At 35.6% G+C, this 15,803-nt stretch overlaps 3 protein-coding genes across 4 annotated transcripts in view; 2 read left to right on the plus strand and 1 right to left on the minus strand.

Moving 5' to 3' along the window:
- Positions 1-2,069: 2,069 nt before the first annotated feature.
- Positions 2,070-4,840, minus strand: LOC311280946 (uncharacterized protein). Its single transcript, XM_084393498.1, has 4 exons — positions 3,728-4,840; positions 3,453-3,659; positions 2,710-2,926; positions 2,070-2,593 (listed from the first exon to the last, which is right to left on the minus strand). The coding sequence occupies exons 1-4, from the start codon at positions 4,383-4,385 to the stop codon at positions 2,389-2,391; spliced, it is 1,287 nt and encodes a 428-aa protein (XP_084249624.1). The 5' UTR covers positions 4,386-4,840; the 3' UTR covers positions 2,070-2,388.
- On the plus strand, positions 4,780-13,134 carry mis18bp1 (MIS18 binding protein 1). 2 transcript variants are annotated; one of them, XM_084393497.1, is made up of 18 exons: positions 4,780-4,892; positions 5,287-5,944; positions 6,050-6,145; positions 7,312-7,401; positions 7,770-8,047; positions 8,160-8,233; positions 8,466-8,587; positions 8,666-8,756; positions 8,854-8,966; positions 9,266-9,432; positions 9,559-9,634; positions 9,720-10,746; positions 10,880-11,049; positions 11,143-11,282; positions 11,408-11,550; positions 11,722-11,800; positions 11,901-11,952; positions 12,578-13,134. In XM_084393497.1, exons 2-18 carry the CDS (start codon positions 5,356-5,358, stop codon positions 12,682-12,684), a joined length of 3,414 nt encoding a protein of 1,137 aa, XP_084249623.1. In that variant the 5' UTR covers positions 4,780-4,892; positions 5,287-5,355; the 3' UTR covers positions 12,685-13,134. The 2 variants fall into 2 exon arrangements, with proteins under 2 accessions (XP_084249623.1, XP_084249622.1); XM_084393496.1 differs by having other exon boundaries at positions 11,901-11,951; positions 12,574-12,816.
- A 1,739-nt stretch (positions 13,135-14,873) lies between these two features.
- The window catches only part of heatr5a (HEAT repeat containing 5a), a 30,571-nt gene continuing 29,641 nt past the window's right edge, over positions 14,874-15,803 (plus strand). Inside the window, exon 1 of the mRNA XM_084393682.1 lies at positions 14,874-15,008. The gene's annotated coding sequence lies outside the window, so the exon portion shown is untranslated. The remainder of the gene's footprint in view (positions 15,009-15,803) is intronic.

Below are 15,803 nucleotides of genomic sequence, written 5' to 3' on the forward strand. Positions count from 1 at the left end.
ATTCACTTAAAAAAATTGAATTATGGCTTCAGTTTGACACACACAGACATCAAGAATCAGCCAATGAATCTCAACAATGGGGACAATCAACAATAAAATCTGAACATCATAAAATATGCTACTAAAAGTCAACACAAAACCAAAAGCAAAAATAAAAGCAAAACGTACAAATTAAAGAAAATAAACAGACAATTCAGCTGCATAATTTATTCGTGCTGCAATGAATGCTGGGAGTCATGGCTTATTTTTTTTATTTTTTTTACTACGCTGATACCCAACATGCAATGCAGCATGAAACTTATGATTGTCACCGTTGTTGAGATTCTTATGCCGATTCTTGATGCCTGTGTATGTCTAACTGATCTAGAAGTTCAAAATGAATTGGGCCACCATATGATGATTGTGACCATTAACAAACAGCTATTGTCATCTGACCCTGTTTTCTTTCAGCTTTTTTGCCATAGCAAATGTATTTTAAAGACGCAGCCAAAGAAAATCGAATGTTCAAGGGTCAAGAGCCCAACTAAAGCAATCACTGATCACCATCATGGTGACATCAAATGAAAATAAAATTACATCTAAACCTCTGCTATCTTTTAATAATAACTTCTGTAGACGTCTGACAGAAATAAAGTCAAACTGGTTAGTAATAAGTGAAGCTGCTGGTAATGCTGTTTGTGGAGGGGTTTAATCCCCCTCTGCTAAGATATTTTGCTAAGATTTAATGTCTTTTATCTTGATTTCATCTTTTTCTCTGTTCTTCTAGTTCCTCTTTCCTTCAGTGATTCTGATTGTTAAGAGCAGGTCAACCTCAGTGTCTCAATTAACTTAGAAAATGAACTGAATTAACTATGAAATAATTCACTCAGTCAAGTGGACTATATTAGTGAACTAATGTAGGGAATAGTGAATGAGGGTATAGGGTGTGATTTGGAACACAGCCGTTGAGTGTCGACTTTGAGCGCTGTTAATTCACAGTATATTCCTGAAGGCTACTTTCTCGAAACCGACAAATATCACCCAGAATGCATTTTTTTCTACGGTATATTGCTGTTTTAATGGAAAACAGCATGTTACTGTAAAATTTGGCTGATTTTTTACAGTGAGAGGAATTTGAAAAAGTAGGTTTTGAAACAAAATACAAATGGCGGACAGGAAGTTTGGCCAAATATGGCAAAATCGGTATCTATGTTCTAGGCATGCATGACCCAATGAATCTATTAAGATCAGCTTTATTAAAATAGGCTTATTTAATCAAACGTTATTAGCATTTTTGACAATTCATTATAACGTTTGACCACAAGGTTGCGCTGCCCCAAATGATACGCCAATGCGTTTGTGAAATATATTTAAATTCAAAATGGCCATCATCGTTTGGGTATCGTTCGAATCAAAAGAGACTAGTTTTGTAATTTTTGGCATAACCATTCAGAAGTTATTTTACAAGCAAAAAAAGTTAATTACCACTAGGTGGCACTGCACCGAAACTGTGCAGCCTCAGGTCAATGATTCATCATGAGCCACAGAATCAGAGGGAAAAAATTTTTTTTGTTTCTATCCCTTATGGTTCAAAAGTTATTAGCATAAACGTGAGTGCAACTTAGGACAGTTGGTGGTGGCGCTAGAGGGATTGAGTTAGAGACTCCAAATTTGCTATGGTGACAGTTCAGACTGTCTTCTGTGTACCAAATTTCATAACTTTCCTGCAAGCGGTTCCTGAGCGGAGGAAGAAACGGAAAAAGAATAATAATAGGAATGCCAACAATTACAATAGGTGCCTGGCTCCTAATAAATAAAAGCTTTCATTTTAAATGTATTTGAGGAAGTCTGTATAATAGCCTACATAAATGTATAAATAATGTAATATTAAACTTATTTGTAGTTCCAAAGTGAAAATATTTGGTATATCTACTTGTAAAAAAGAAAAAAGAACTTGCACATATTTGTTATATACTTTGTGTTTTAACTGAAAAGATAAAGAGGGAAATATATATATATATTCTTTTTTTAAATACTCAAATGTGAATGGATTGCCACCTAGTGGAGGGGTTTGGATGTTAAGGATTGAAAACAAGACTTCTTACTCTAGTCTTTATTTCCTTTCATTACTTTATTTGAGACAATTTACAAAGAGACTATGAGAGATTATACCATTTTCTAAATGTATTCCACTTTGTAAAGAATCAAGTGAATGCTGATGGCATACAATGTCATTGACAATGTAACAAATGTAAAAAATGTCCACTAATCCACTATTTACAATTTATGTCCATTTTCCACATACATGTTCCTCTATATTACAAAAACAACTGTGTGAAAGGCACGAGTATCTGTATATGTCTGAAATCATCAAATACACAAGTTGCACATACGAAACAATGAAGTGCATCAATTAAAACCACAAGAACAAGTGGTTTGGTCCTTTGAATTGGAATGAAGCACATGGATTTTATTGTTTGTTTGGTCAGCAAGTTTTTGTTTCAGATCTTGGACAGTAGGACTAGGACCTTGGGGTGCATCCAAAATCACTAACTGCTGAAGTCGAGGCAGATGCTGAAGCTGAAGAAACACTGATGCTGGAACATTTTGGTGTCTGAAAGAGAGAAGTTATTTAGAGTGAAAGTTAACCGAGGTCAGATATGAACAAAAAGCAGCAGGTTTACTTATTCTGACATTATATAGTTCGATTATTATACTAAGAACTCTCACCTCACTTTCAGGATCTCCAGCTTTGGAAACATCTGAGGAATTTCTTTGATTATATTACAGATGTCGTGACAACACAAGTCCAAGTGGAGGTGAAGGAGATCTGGCACCTGCTCTGCCATGATCCTGACTACCTTCAAATCTGCCTTCACTCCAATGAGAGACAAATGCCGCACAGTCCTGGGTATTGATTTAGCATAGAGTCCGAGCGGGTATCCTACTAAAGAAATACAAAAGAAAGAGCAAAAATGTAGAGGGATTTCTTGTATAATCAAACTGCAAAATCAAGATCGAGTGCTGAATTGTTACTTTTATGTTCTTCCCTAACATACTTGTTTAACGATCCACATTTTCTGAAACACAAACTAGGGCTGTCAATAGATATAAAATAATAATAAAAATGTAATAATTATTAGTAGTAAAATATATTTTAACAAATTATAACTATTGTAACTACATTTATTACTACTACTAATAATAATAGCAGTAATTATTATTAATGCTAATCATTATTGTTATATTTTTGTTCATGAACCTATGGGTGCCAATGAAAATGAAAACTTGTCTGTATTAACTTTGTAGTTTTCTGTCAAGTAAGCAATATGCTGCAAGTTTCTGCTTGCATTTTAATTTTACAAGTATCTTTGTCTCATTTGTAACTTCCGGTTGAAGCCCATTTTCTATCGAATCTGCGAGGTAAAAATGAAAGATATATAAGCCGTGTTTATGCATTATTTCATACTTACAAGAAATGTTGAGTTCTGAGAGTACACGAAGCCCTTGCAACCATTTTGTGAGACGGCAAAGGGTTGGATCATCACACCATTGTTTATAATGGACCGTCAGTTTAGTAAGGGAGGACAGGGCATCAAAGGCAACAGGGGAGAGGCAGGGGTCATAACAGTTCAGCAGCTCCAGACTGCTCAGCCCGAACTCTGAATCCGGACTAACTCCTGTGTGAAACACAAGTGTGAAAATATACTCTTTCCTTCATTTTGTTTTCTTTATGAAGCATACATACCAGGACGCCCACATGCTTTAGTTGGACAAAAATAATCATCAGGAAGAATCCCATACTTTGGTCCCAATCTCAAGGAAAGGTGTTTCAATTTGGGCAGACGCCTCAACATGCCATGAAGGACAGGTTTAAAGATAGGATTTTTATCTTCATGGTAGTATAGTGAGGTAAGCTTGACAAGTTGCGAAGTAGCAGCACTTATCTCCGATACTGAAGCTTTCTGGACCTCACACAAGCAGAGATGAGTCAGTTGTCTCAAAGATAAAAGTGAGCTGGTCAGACTCCGACAGCAACATTGACGGATGACAAGCTTTTCGAGGTGTTTTAAAGCACCCAACTCTGCCAGAGCTTTGCCATCACTGCACTGAGCCAGAGTCACGGAACTGATCCACGGAAGCTCAGTCACAATATGTCGCAATCCTTTTGCATTTGCCTTTTGAACAACAATAGACTTGGTTCTTCTTTGGCGCAGAGTTTTCCAAAAATGTGAGTCGTAGAGTTCGAACTTTTTGAGGACAACAACGCTGTCTTTCCATAAGGTCCAATAGTCGATCAGTCTTTTAAAGCACGTGCAGCTTAAACGAACACTCAATTTGTCACGAACAGAGAGAAATCCAAAAACGTTGATCCAGATCTCATCCGTTAGTTGAAAAGCGGACATCGTCTCCTTTAACGTTATCCTCACATGTATTTCCTAAATCTTCATCCTTATACACGAATCATTTTGTTTTCATTCCGACACGTAAACCAATCATTTTGTATTCACTCCGACACGTGGTTCATAATGCGTAGTTATTTTGAGTCGGATCTTTTCGATTAATCAATTGAACCGGTTCACAAAACCAGTCTGAACGATTCGTTCACGACTCCGGAAGGACACCTGCTATGTCCGAAATAAGATTAAAGGAGTGTTTACAACTTTTTAACTCCATCGGATGTACGTATTTGCAAAATTGGGTAAAATAAATTCAAAAAGTGTCATGCGTTTTGAGGTAAAATAATCACATAACTGTTTTGACCAATTTTTTTTAAAACTAACTCTTTGAAAGAACCGACTCGCTTAAATGAATCACTCACTTCCTAGCAGCATTAACGGAAGTGACGCAGGGCCTGCGCGACGCGAGACGTTAGCCGCGCTTATCCGGGAAAATTCAAATGAGTTTTTATGGTGAGTGTTTTTGTGGTTGTAACTTCTAAAGGGAGTCCATAATGTGATTCACTCAACTATATATTAAGTTAGATATTTATTTCGCTCACTGATATAAGCGATCGGTTTGCATATTTTGTCGACTGATAAGTGTGCACGGTTTTTTGTTTTCGTTCTAGTTTTAGTATTGTACAGCCAATGAAAATCGTTGGGTTTAGAGAAGTGTTTATAGTATAATTACATTAAGATGTTTATTCATTTTTAATGTTATTTTATAACTGATATTGCGTGTCATATTAAAAATATGTTACTAATTCTTCATGAAAGTGTCCAATTTGATAGACACTGGATTTGAACTTTTTGTTTTTTTTTGTTTTTTTGTTGTTGCTAATTTTCTTTTCTTTGCATCTTATAGGATTTTTGCTGAAAACATGGACCACAATGGGTATGTAAACAGTTAGACTATCTTTCTTCTTACCCAACAATGTATCATCAACTACAAGACTATTTCATACCTCCTGAAGTCCCTAAGCCTGGTGACATGATCACACCTGTCAAAACCATACCTAAAACTGCTCACAATTGGGCCGCTGGTTCAGGCAGAAAGAATTCAAACAGAGATGTGTTGGTGATGAACTCCACTGCACAGAGTGCTGAAGAAAACAGCCCAAATATCCCCTGCGAGCTCAGCAGTATCAATGCCACGGCAGAGGTTGTAACCCCTCAAGACAAAGCTAACCTGAAGAGGTGCACTGAGACGCCAGCAAAGATTTTTGCGAGAATGAAGGCAAAAGTTAAGAGACAAAATTCTGTTGGGCATGGGGCAGCCTCTGATCATGTAAGAAACCAGGAGATCTGTGGTGATATGCCTTCGAACCCTGTCATCCAGTACTCACAAAAGAGTAACGCCAACCAGGAGACATATGTGTTAGCCCTCTCACCTCCACAGTCGCCAAGAGGAGATGCACAGGCTGGAGAAATGGACTTGCCACAGGAAAGTCATTCCATCAATGTTCATAAAGTTCCTGGAAGAAAAAATGAAACTTTTAATACTGAGTCACGGTCATTTATTGGTTAGTTTTATCTTTTTTTTTCTTTCTTTTTTTTTAGATGTCGTACATATTGCTGTAATTGAATTATTTTAATTTCACTTTTCTTTTTATTATTTGTGTGTCTAGAGCCATGTGTTTTACTGGAGAAGATGCCTGGGGAGATGTTCTCAAAGATGAAAGCAAGACTAAAGCAAATGCCAGAGAATCTGAACAGAAACAGACGTATGCTTTTTATATACGTGTGTGTGTGTGTGTGTGTGTGTGTGTGTGTGTATGTATATATATATATATATACATATATATATATATATATATATATATATATATATATATATATATATATACATACAGTACCAGTCAAAAGTTTGGAAACGTTACTATTTTTAATGTTTTTGAAAGAAGTCTCTTACTGCAGTTAAAAACAAAACAAACAAAAAAACAGTAATATTATGAAATATTATTACAATTTAAAATAATGGTTCTCTTTTTTAATATACTTTAAAATGTAATTTATTTTTGTGATGCAAAGCTGAATTTTCATCAGCAAGTACTCCAGTCTTTGGTGTCTTATGATCCTTCAGAAATCATTCTAATATGCTGATTTATGATCAATGTTGGAAACAGTTGTGCTGCTTAATATTTTTTTTATAACCTGAGATACTTTTTTCAGGATTATTTGATGAATAAAAAGTTAAAAAGAACTGTATTTATTTAGAATAGAAATCTTTTCTAACAATATACACTACCGTTCAAAAGTTTGGGAACAATAACTATTTTTTTTTTAAGAAATTAGTACTTTAATTCAACAAGAATGCGTTAAATTGATAAAAGGTGATGGTAACGATTTATATTGTTAGAAATGTTTTTATTTTGAATAAATGCTGTTTTTATGAATAAATGCTGTTAACGTTTTACTCATCAATGAATCCTGAAAAAAGTATTCTAAAAAAATATATTAAACAGCACAACTGTTTCCATCATTGATAATAACTGAGTATCAAATCATCATATTAGAATGATTTCTGAAGGATCATAAGACACCAAAGACTGGAGTACTTGCTGATGAAAATTCAGCTTTGCATCACAAAAATAAATTACATTTTAAAATATATTAAAAAAGAGAACCATTATTTTAAATTGTAATAATATTTCATAATATTACTGTTTTTTTTTTGTTTTGTTTTTTATAACTGCAGGCTTGATGAGCATAAGAGACTTCTTTCAAAAACATTAAAAATAGTAATGTTTCCAAACTTTTGACTGGTACTGTGTATATATATATATTTTTTTTTTAAATGCTTTTTGCATATGCTGTTCTCTGACATTTCAGCACAGTATTCACTGGGACTCAATTAATTTATAAAATCTGTTTTGTTTGTTTATTCAAGAGCCTTGTGTGCTGTTGGACAAGGTGGTTCCTGATGAGACATTAGCCCAGCTTCAGCAGAAACCCATCAATTATCTAAGTGGAAATAGAGGTATAATGTTTCATTTTATCCTGCATTACTCATAAAACTACAGTAGTTTAGAATGATGTATGTGTTTGGATATGAATCTCCTTTTTCATAAACTGATATAAAGCTTGACCAGTGACCAGTTGTGAGTGTGTTTATTAATCTTTATTTTTCGTTGTTGTTATTTTTTGTGCACTGGAAGCATCTCCTTTCACCAAGACAAATTCCTTGTGTGTGTAAACCTACTTAATAATAGATCTGATTCAGATTTTTACAGAACACTGGGTTATAGACATAGACCTACTGTAATCTGATTAAGAATGCAAAAGTAACTCATGCAAAGAGCAATATGACACTGATCATAATAGATTTGCTCTGAAATTTGATTGCAGGCGGTTGTGTTGTATTTCGTGAGAAGAGCATTTGTGTAGAAAAAGACAACGAGGAAGACCTCCAAAATGACATGTCCAGTAGTCCTGAATCTGGTCCGTTTGATCAGTCGGAGTGCACAGAAGTTGTCCCTGGACCCCCTCAGCCCTCTCATAATCTTCTGGAAGATCCTCTCCTGCAGCTTTCTCCTCGCGTCTTGATCCCACGAAAGCAAGTGTCTGTGTTTCAGTCAAAACAACAAGCTAGACAAGCGGCCATAGCACTGGATGAAGGAACCAATGTAAGTTAAGGAAATTATCATTGTTTCTTAGTGGGTTTTAAGATTATTGAGTAAATGAAATGCAAAAAAATATTTAATATTTTGTAATGGTGACATTGTTCTTGTCTTTTAGGTGAGGGGGATTCATTTAAGAGAATGGGTTTTGAAACTGCTCAACAAAGACCTTGTGGTTGATGGTATTCGTGTGTAAGATATTTTTTTTTTCCTTATTCGTTTCGTTTGATTGTGCTTTTGGTCAATCTTGATGACTTGTCATATTGTCTGTGTGCTACATTATACATGAATATAAATTTTATTATACTACAGCATTATACGTTTCTTTAATTCACAAAAATGTTTACTTTACAAACCCATTGCAAAGATTAGCTGAATGATTTCAGATATCATGTAGCTCTAATGTGGTTTGTTTGATATACAGAGACACTATGATACCTTGGCACAGCAGTTTAATCATTGAAAGAGTCTCGAGTAATGTGCTCAAGACCTCATCTGGCAGAACCTATGTGCTCATTGGGAAAATGGCCAAACATCCCAATTCATGTAAGAAAAATGATTTTTAAATGAGATTGCCTTACTTTGTGTTTACTTCATTTAACATTTTTGTTTTTACCATTACAGCATTTCCATCATGGTTTTTGAAGAAGTTTCTGTTTGGGTTTCCAAATATGTGGAAAGAGTACCTGGATCAGTTTTTGAGTGGTCATATGGGGTATGTTGCCTCAACTCTGTTATTACGTTATGTATCATCAAATAACAAAAAAGATACCATACATTTCATTAAACGATTTTACCTAATTTTGATTTAGATCACAGAAAGGTCAGAAGGATGACAGCAGTGCAAAACCTCCCAAAGCAAGAAATCAACAGGCTTCTATAAACTTAACATCCAAACATCCCAAGATTCAAGGCCTTACAACCTGTGAGTATATCATATATATGAGCAAAGAATGGCCTGTATAGTGATGGCTAATGTGAGTGCGTATTGTTCTTTTGAGTGACTTCTTTTTGAAGAATCAGGTAAAATGGGTTCACAAATCAATCTGAATCATTTGTTACTGAATCGATCAAAAATAATTGATTCATTTAATATCTAGCTGCGTTTATATTTTATTAGCGTCTGGATCAAGAATGTTTGTAATCCCAATTCAAATAATTTAGTTTAAACTCTGGCCATCCTCATAGGTTTGTAAAGGTCACACAATTTTTTGTGTTATTCAGCTCCCATCACGCCCACTGACAGCATTCAGCCGGGCAGTGCAAAAGTTTCTCGCAGTGGCCGACTCATCAAACCGCCATTGGAATACTGGAAAGGAGGGAGGATTGTTATGGACTCTGACATGAATGTCACTATCCATGAAGACTATTCTACCTCACTGCTGTCCACGGTACTCCTATCATTTTATTTAGCAGTGTCAATCTCTTTCCATCTCTAGTGACATTCACAGGGACTTTATATATTGTTATGGTGCAAGTGGGCCATTTCTTAAATATTATGTTATTTTTCTTTCCAGCCAAAGAAGCCAGTAACTCTGGTAACATCACAAATCACAGAGGAACAATCATTCAGGCCTGAAACTCGGGGAAGAGGTGTGTATTGAATAACACGCTTGTATTTATAAAGTGCATTTGCTTTTTTTATCGCAAATTCTCACATTTATTTGTTTTACAAAAGGGAAACGTAACACATCTAGCAGTGAAGATGACCTGTCAGTGCCAATGAGGAGGATCAAACAACATTCCAAGCCCCAAAGGAATACCCCATCTCAAAGCACCTCACTGAATAAACCTACAAGAGCTCAGAAAGGACCCCCGGTTGTGGCCCCCAGCTTGAAATCAGGTCATGCGGTGGAACAAACAGCTAGTCGACCTCAAAGAGCCTCTCTGAGAAAACAACAGTTTGGAGGAGAGGAAGCCACTGTGGGTTCTGGAGAAGAAATGACACAGAACTCAAAAGTTGATGCAGTGAATGCTAATTTCTCGCTTGGAGATGGAGGAATGTCATATGATGAACAGGAAACTGGCATTGAGAGTGATTCGAAGACAAACCACAACAGAAAGCCTTCCCAAAAACAAATTCAAGATGAATCGCACTCCATGCCACGCGATAACAGTTCCTTGCGCCGAAGCTCTCGCCTAAGCTCCAGAGCCCAATACTCTACTGACTCAAACAGCTCATTTGCATCTCCAGACCCTCCAAAAAGACAAAGAGGAAAACGGTCCACAGACTGTAAACAGCTAACAAAACCTCATAAGATTGAGCCCACTGTGCAGCAAGACTCTACCAGTTATAAGGAACAAAATGAACAAGGTTCACATAGACCAAAAAAGGTCTCGCTGAGAAATTCAGATGATGTTTTGCCAGGAGATTCTATTGATTTTCCCACAGATGATGATGAAGAGAGACGACAACACGACAAAAAGGCCACGTTATTGTTGAAGAGGACAAGACAAAGGAAAGGTAAATCTGAACTTAAAATCAATGGACACCTGGTTTCCTCAGAGGACATACATTCTGAGTACTCGGCGGATGAGGAAAGTGTTCAACGTGCTGTTTCAAATAACAGAAGATCAAAGAAATCTGAAACGGGAAAAGCAAACACTAAAAGCAAAAAGCCACAAACAGAAAAAGGCAATGCGAATGAACAAGATGAGCTATTGGATGGAAAATGGACTGAAGAAGAACTACACAAACTACACGAGTAAGCTTTTATCTTGAAAGCCAACCTAAAATTGTTTTTGATATGAAATGTTTTCTGGCCATGATTTAACAAATTCACATAATTTAATTGGATGCAATTTAGAAATGATTTCACTGTGTATCTCTTTGGAAAGGGCTGTCAACTCATTACCCAAGCATAAGAGCGGATACTGGCCAAACGTTGCATATGTTGTTGGAACTCGTTCGGCTGAAGAGTGTCAGGAACAGTATAATGCCCATCAGAAGACCAACAAAAGACCCAGTAAAAAAGCATCAAAGAAACCAGCAGCAACTGAGGAACCAGGTAACCTATCCTTTACAGTATAGCTTGATGAGGAATTTTTTTGTTTGTAAATCCATACAATTGAAAATGCCTGAGCTTATGTTTTGCTCACAGGAAAGGAAGTAGTTGAAATAACTGCTAAAGCTGGAACTCTTAAAAGGAGACAGCAGATGAGGCATTTCTTGGACCACATGCCTAAAGATGACCATGATGATGTGTTTACCAGCTCACCAATGCACAATAAACAAATCAAGGTGATTTTATGTTGGTTGATTTAGATCCACATACACTGAACTAGATTTCATAAAAATTGCACACAGAGATCTGATATAAAGCCTAAATCAGATATCTTGTTAAACTTGACCTTTGTCTTCTGTAGTTGCCTGTATTTGCTGCAAATGGAGATGATGAGGATTTCAGCCAGCTCCAGAACCCTCAGACGCCAAGTTCTAGCAACTCTACTACTGCTAAAACCCCTCAGTGTCTGCATATTAGCCCAGGAATGCTGGGATCCATCAATAAGTATGTTTTTATCTCTACTGCCAAAGCTTTTTATGCTTTTGGAGTGTTTAGTGGGCGGATGCTGAGTGTACTCATCAGGCTTATTGCCTCATTTGAAAATGGAAATATTCAAATAGCAGATGTCTAATTTGCATCTTTGTATAAATCAGTTCAATTCTTTGTTTATCTTAGGAATAACATGGACAAGTACATTTTTCATCTTCAGAAGAAACAAAAAGGACAGAAACGGGGCAAAAAGGCTGCACCAATGGTAACAATATTAAAATTCTGTTTGTTTTTAACATTGTTCCCATGAGTGTTCCTTTTTTTTTCAATCAATATGATGGTGATGCAATATTGTTCTTGTGTAGGACAAGCTTACACCAACTCCAGCTGTCAAGAAGACCCTAAAGAGATGTGTTGGTATGCACATTACATTTTTGATAATGGTAACTCTATGGCTTTGTTCAGATTGCAGGCAAATTAGATTTGTTCTCAAATCAGATCTTTTCAGGCAGACTGTCTGCACTGTTAATTCCGAGTGATCAAATAAGATTTGTGTGTCCAAACATAACCAACCTATCTGCATGGATGGGTTGCTTTGGCAATGACGTAGTCTCACTCTCTAAATTGAAGCACCCTTTCGATTCACTGTGCAGAACTTGTTTTGACGGAGGAATTCTGCACCTCGACTCGACAGGGCGCTTATTTGGAGAGCGAGATGATGCACCTCCATTTGTCTTGTTTCTGTTTTGAAAGCCTTGTCACATGTAGATATGCTTACGTTGTGGTGGTCTATCTATCTATCAATCAAATCTATCTATCATCTCATGCTGTAGTCACAGCTGAAATCTTTGGACAAACCGTTTAAACTACCATATGAATACTTCCGACATTTCTATTCCGTCACCGGTTTTGATGTTATCGTTGCGTGTCGGTTTAAGACTTGCAATCTGAACATGGTCGGATACAGAGCATTGAGTTGAAAAGTATACAATGTTGTTTATCCATGTTGTTTTTTTCCATTCATCCCCCATGGTTTCGGCAGCTGAAGATGATGACTTTGTGGTGTGGAATATGCTCTCAGAAAAGGATAACCCATCCAGAGCTGATGACAGTGATGAGGAGGATGATTATTTTATGGAATACTGCTGAGTTTCAATATCATTGTTTAGCATTTGTAAAAAATCATCTTAAATCAGCTAGTTTCAATGCTGTTAATCACATTATTTTACAATGTTTTATCTTCTATTTGGCGTCAGGATGTTTTTTAAGTGCGTTTTGCTTTGGCAGATACCAAGGCTCATGTTTGCTAGCTCTTCATAGCTTACAAAACAAATTTTTTTTTAAAGAAAAAGAGAAGTGCTTTGTTTTTGGCCAGTTCAGAGTTTATCAATGGATTGTATATTTTAATTTGGAGTTCATCATCTGTGGATGTTATACAATCAAATTCTAATTAAAGAAGTTAAACAACTCAGTATAAAGAAGTGCAAAAGAAAAAAGTTATAATTATTCCTCACTGAAAATGCAACATTTTACATGATTTTATTTGATCGTATTGTATTGTAAATAAATATAAACTAATAAAACGGTTACAATTTAATTTTTTTTCACAAGTTTTACATAAGTATTCTTCGGGGGGAAAGGGCAGAAATGCTGGGCTAGCAGTGTAGTCTCAGCTGTGTGTCTTGTCTTTTTTCTTTATCTTGTTCCTTCCTGTCTTTATAGGCTACATTTTTGGGCAAATCCTTTTATTGGTCTTTTGGTTTAGCTCCTGCCCTTTTTCAAAATTAATCAAAAGTGTCCTTCTCAAACAAATATCAATGATAATATTGTGGTCAATAAAACAAAATGCATTTGATTATAATTAACATGACAATGTGTACAAAACTAAAGTAGCCTAAATTCACGTTTATTTTTACGTTTCTGTCAATCTGAGTACTACTATAATAGTACAGTAACCTACAACTGGTAAAAAATTTGTACACTTTACTTTTTTTTTTTTTTATAAAGAAGTCTCTTATGCGCATCAAGCCTGCATTTATTTGATAAAAAATACAGAAAAATATTACAATTTAAAATAATGTTTTTCTATTTTAATATACTTTAAGCATATCGTTTATTTCTGTGATGCAAACAAATATGGATTTTCAACAGCCATAACTCAGTCTTCAGTGTCACATGATTTTTCAGAAATCATTCTAATATGCAGATTTATTATCAATGTTAGAAACAGTTTTTTTTTTTTTTATATATATACTTTTTTCAAGATTCATTGATGAATAAAACGTTAAAAAGAACAGCAGCCTATTAATTAAAATAGAAATTCTTTTATAAGTCGTTTACTGTCACTTTTGATCAATTTAGTACATCCTTGCTGAATAAAAGTAGCCTATTAAGTTCTTTAAAAAAAAAGAAAGAAAGAATATCACTGACCCCAAACCTTTGAACGGTAGTGTAGCCTATATTGGTACAAAATATTTCTATTTTAAATAAATTGTTCTTTAACTCCGAATCCTGAAAAAAGTATCAAAGAAGTATATTATAATAGAAAACTATTCCAAATTGTAGTAATATTTCACAGTATTACAGTTTTTTTTTCTGTATTGTAGATCAAATAAATGCAGCCTTGATGAGCATAAAGGGCTTCTTTCAAAAACATTAAAAATAGTAGTGTCCAAACTTCTGGCCGGTAATATATATATATATATATATATATATATATATCCCTTTTTTACATTTGAGGCCCTGCCCCTGAGGAACTATCTGCACGTCCCTGCTACTGCTGTTTAGAAATGCTGTGTAAAAGGATATTGACAATCAATCAACTCATTTATAGTTTTTTTTTCTTCTCCCTTCTCCTTGAAGTACACTTATTTCAATTTAAGTTTCCTTGCTCCAAAAAGGTTGACATAATCTTGTACCACCCTCTCTCTGACCTGTAGAATAAATGTATAAAAGCTGTTCATGCTACTGTACTTAAGGTCTCCATGTAAATGACCTCTTGTAATCGGAAAATCTTGCATACAAAGGGAATGTATCGCAAGTTCCTGTTTATATAGGTAGCTATAGCCTACTGTAATGTCCATAAATGCTGTGTTGGTAGGCGGCTATGTGGCCAAAATGCTAAACAGGTATTGTGTAGGCTATAATGCATACAGACTGTACAGGTAGGCAGGTAAAATAGTGCACAGTATAATTATATTCTAGGTAGGCAGCTATTAAAGCCAAAAATGTAGTCTAGGATGACCGCAATGAAGGTTTTAGACAGCTGGTTTGAATAACGGCAGTGGTGTATTTGTCCCTCTAGCGGTTAGTTCACGTTCATGTTCTCTTTAACGTGGCTGCGCTTCACAGTTTGACTCGCACTTTCATGCAAGCAGATGTCTTTGAGGAATTACACACATACAGTCGACTTCAACAAGGATATACCTCTCTCACTGTCGTCCCCCTGACAATACAGTTGATGGGTTTAGCAGGTAATACACAATTTCCTTGTGATATTTTCATTTTAAAGACAGTAAATCGCTGCTTTTGAAGATTTATCCCGCTAGCATGTCAGAGAATTGGTTAGCATTAGATATAGCTAGCGTTAGGCTAAAAATACCTAAACAATACCAAAAATTACTGACAACCAAATGTCCGTTTTAGTTTGTGTTTTATGTTTAGCTAAAAATAAATGTTAACTTAGAGGTTAACTATCTTTGTGTGAAGTTGGCAGCAAATCGGGTTAGCCAGAGGTCCTGTTTATTTAGCCTGGAGTAAGTATCTGTTCTGCATCTCACACACACACACACACACACACACACACACACCATAAAGACTTATTTTTGAAAATGTATGTTTTTATCATAGGGTTTTTATTTATTTATTTATTTATCTATCCAGCGCTTAAACAGATGGATGGATTTTTACCAAAAAGCTAACTTACAGGTTAATACAGTAACGTTAGCATATTACATTAAACACTTTCATAATCTTCATATTTCTAATGATGCACATTGAAACTGAATATAACGAACCAAATTCACATAAGTTAAATGCCACTGCCTTGCAGCTAAATAAACCTGTAAGAAAAGAATGGGGTCTCCCTCCAGCCTGACTCATCATGGACGAACCCAGCAAACCTCAAATAATTTCACCACCCCGTCCTTTTTTGTTCCCCTGACAGGCTTTTTGATGTCTGCATCCCACCCTTCCTAATCTGGTTTAAAAGTTACAATTAATTTTCTTTCTCAGTCATTTTAGTTGCATGGTCTGCTGGTTTCTCTCCA

This window comes from Rutilus rutilus, assembly GCF_951802725.1.
Source record: "Rutilus rutilus genome assembly, chromosome: 21".
Taxonomy (NCBI): domain Eukaryota; kingdom Metazoa; phylum Chordata; class Actinopteri; order Cypriniformes; family Leuciscidae; genus Rutilus; species Rutilus rutilus.

What these genes read in the sequence shown, in the direction of transcription:
- mis18bp1 (XM_084393496.1), top strand. Translation starts at nt 5,356, where the DNA reads ATGTATCATCAACTACAAGACTATTTCATACCTCCTGAAGTCCCTAAG. An exon ending in TGCACAATAAACAAATCAAG is followed by an intron (nt 11,283 to 11,407) that starts GTGATTTTATGT and finishes TGTCTTCTGTAG; the next exon opens with TTGCCTGTATTTGCTGCAAA. An exon ending in GCAAAAAGGCTGCACCAATG is followed by an intron (nt 11,801 to 11,900) that starts GTAACAATATTA and finishes GTTCTTGTGTAG; the next exon opens with GACAAGCTTACACCAACTCC.
- LOC311280946 (XM_084393498.1), bottom strand. Translation starts at nt 4,385, where the DNA reads ATGTCCGCTTTTCAACTAACGGATGAGATCTGGATCAACGTTTTTGGA. An exon ending in TAAAGCATGTGGGCGTCCTG is followed by an intron (nt 3,660 to 3,727) that starts GTATGTATGCTT and finishes TGTTTCACACAG; the next exon opens with GAGTTAGTCCGGATTCAGAG. An exon ending in CTCAGAACTCAACATTTCTT is followed by an intron (nt 2,927 to 3,452) that starts GTAAGTATGAAA and finishes GTATTTCTTTAG; the next exon opens with TAGGATACCCGCTCGGACTC.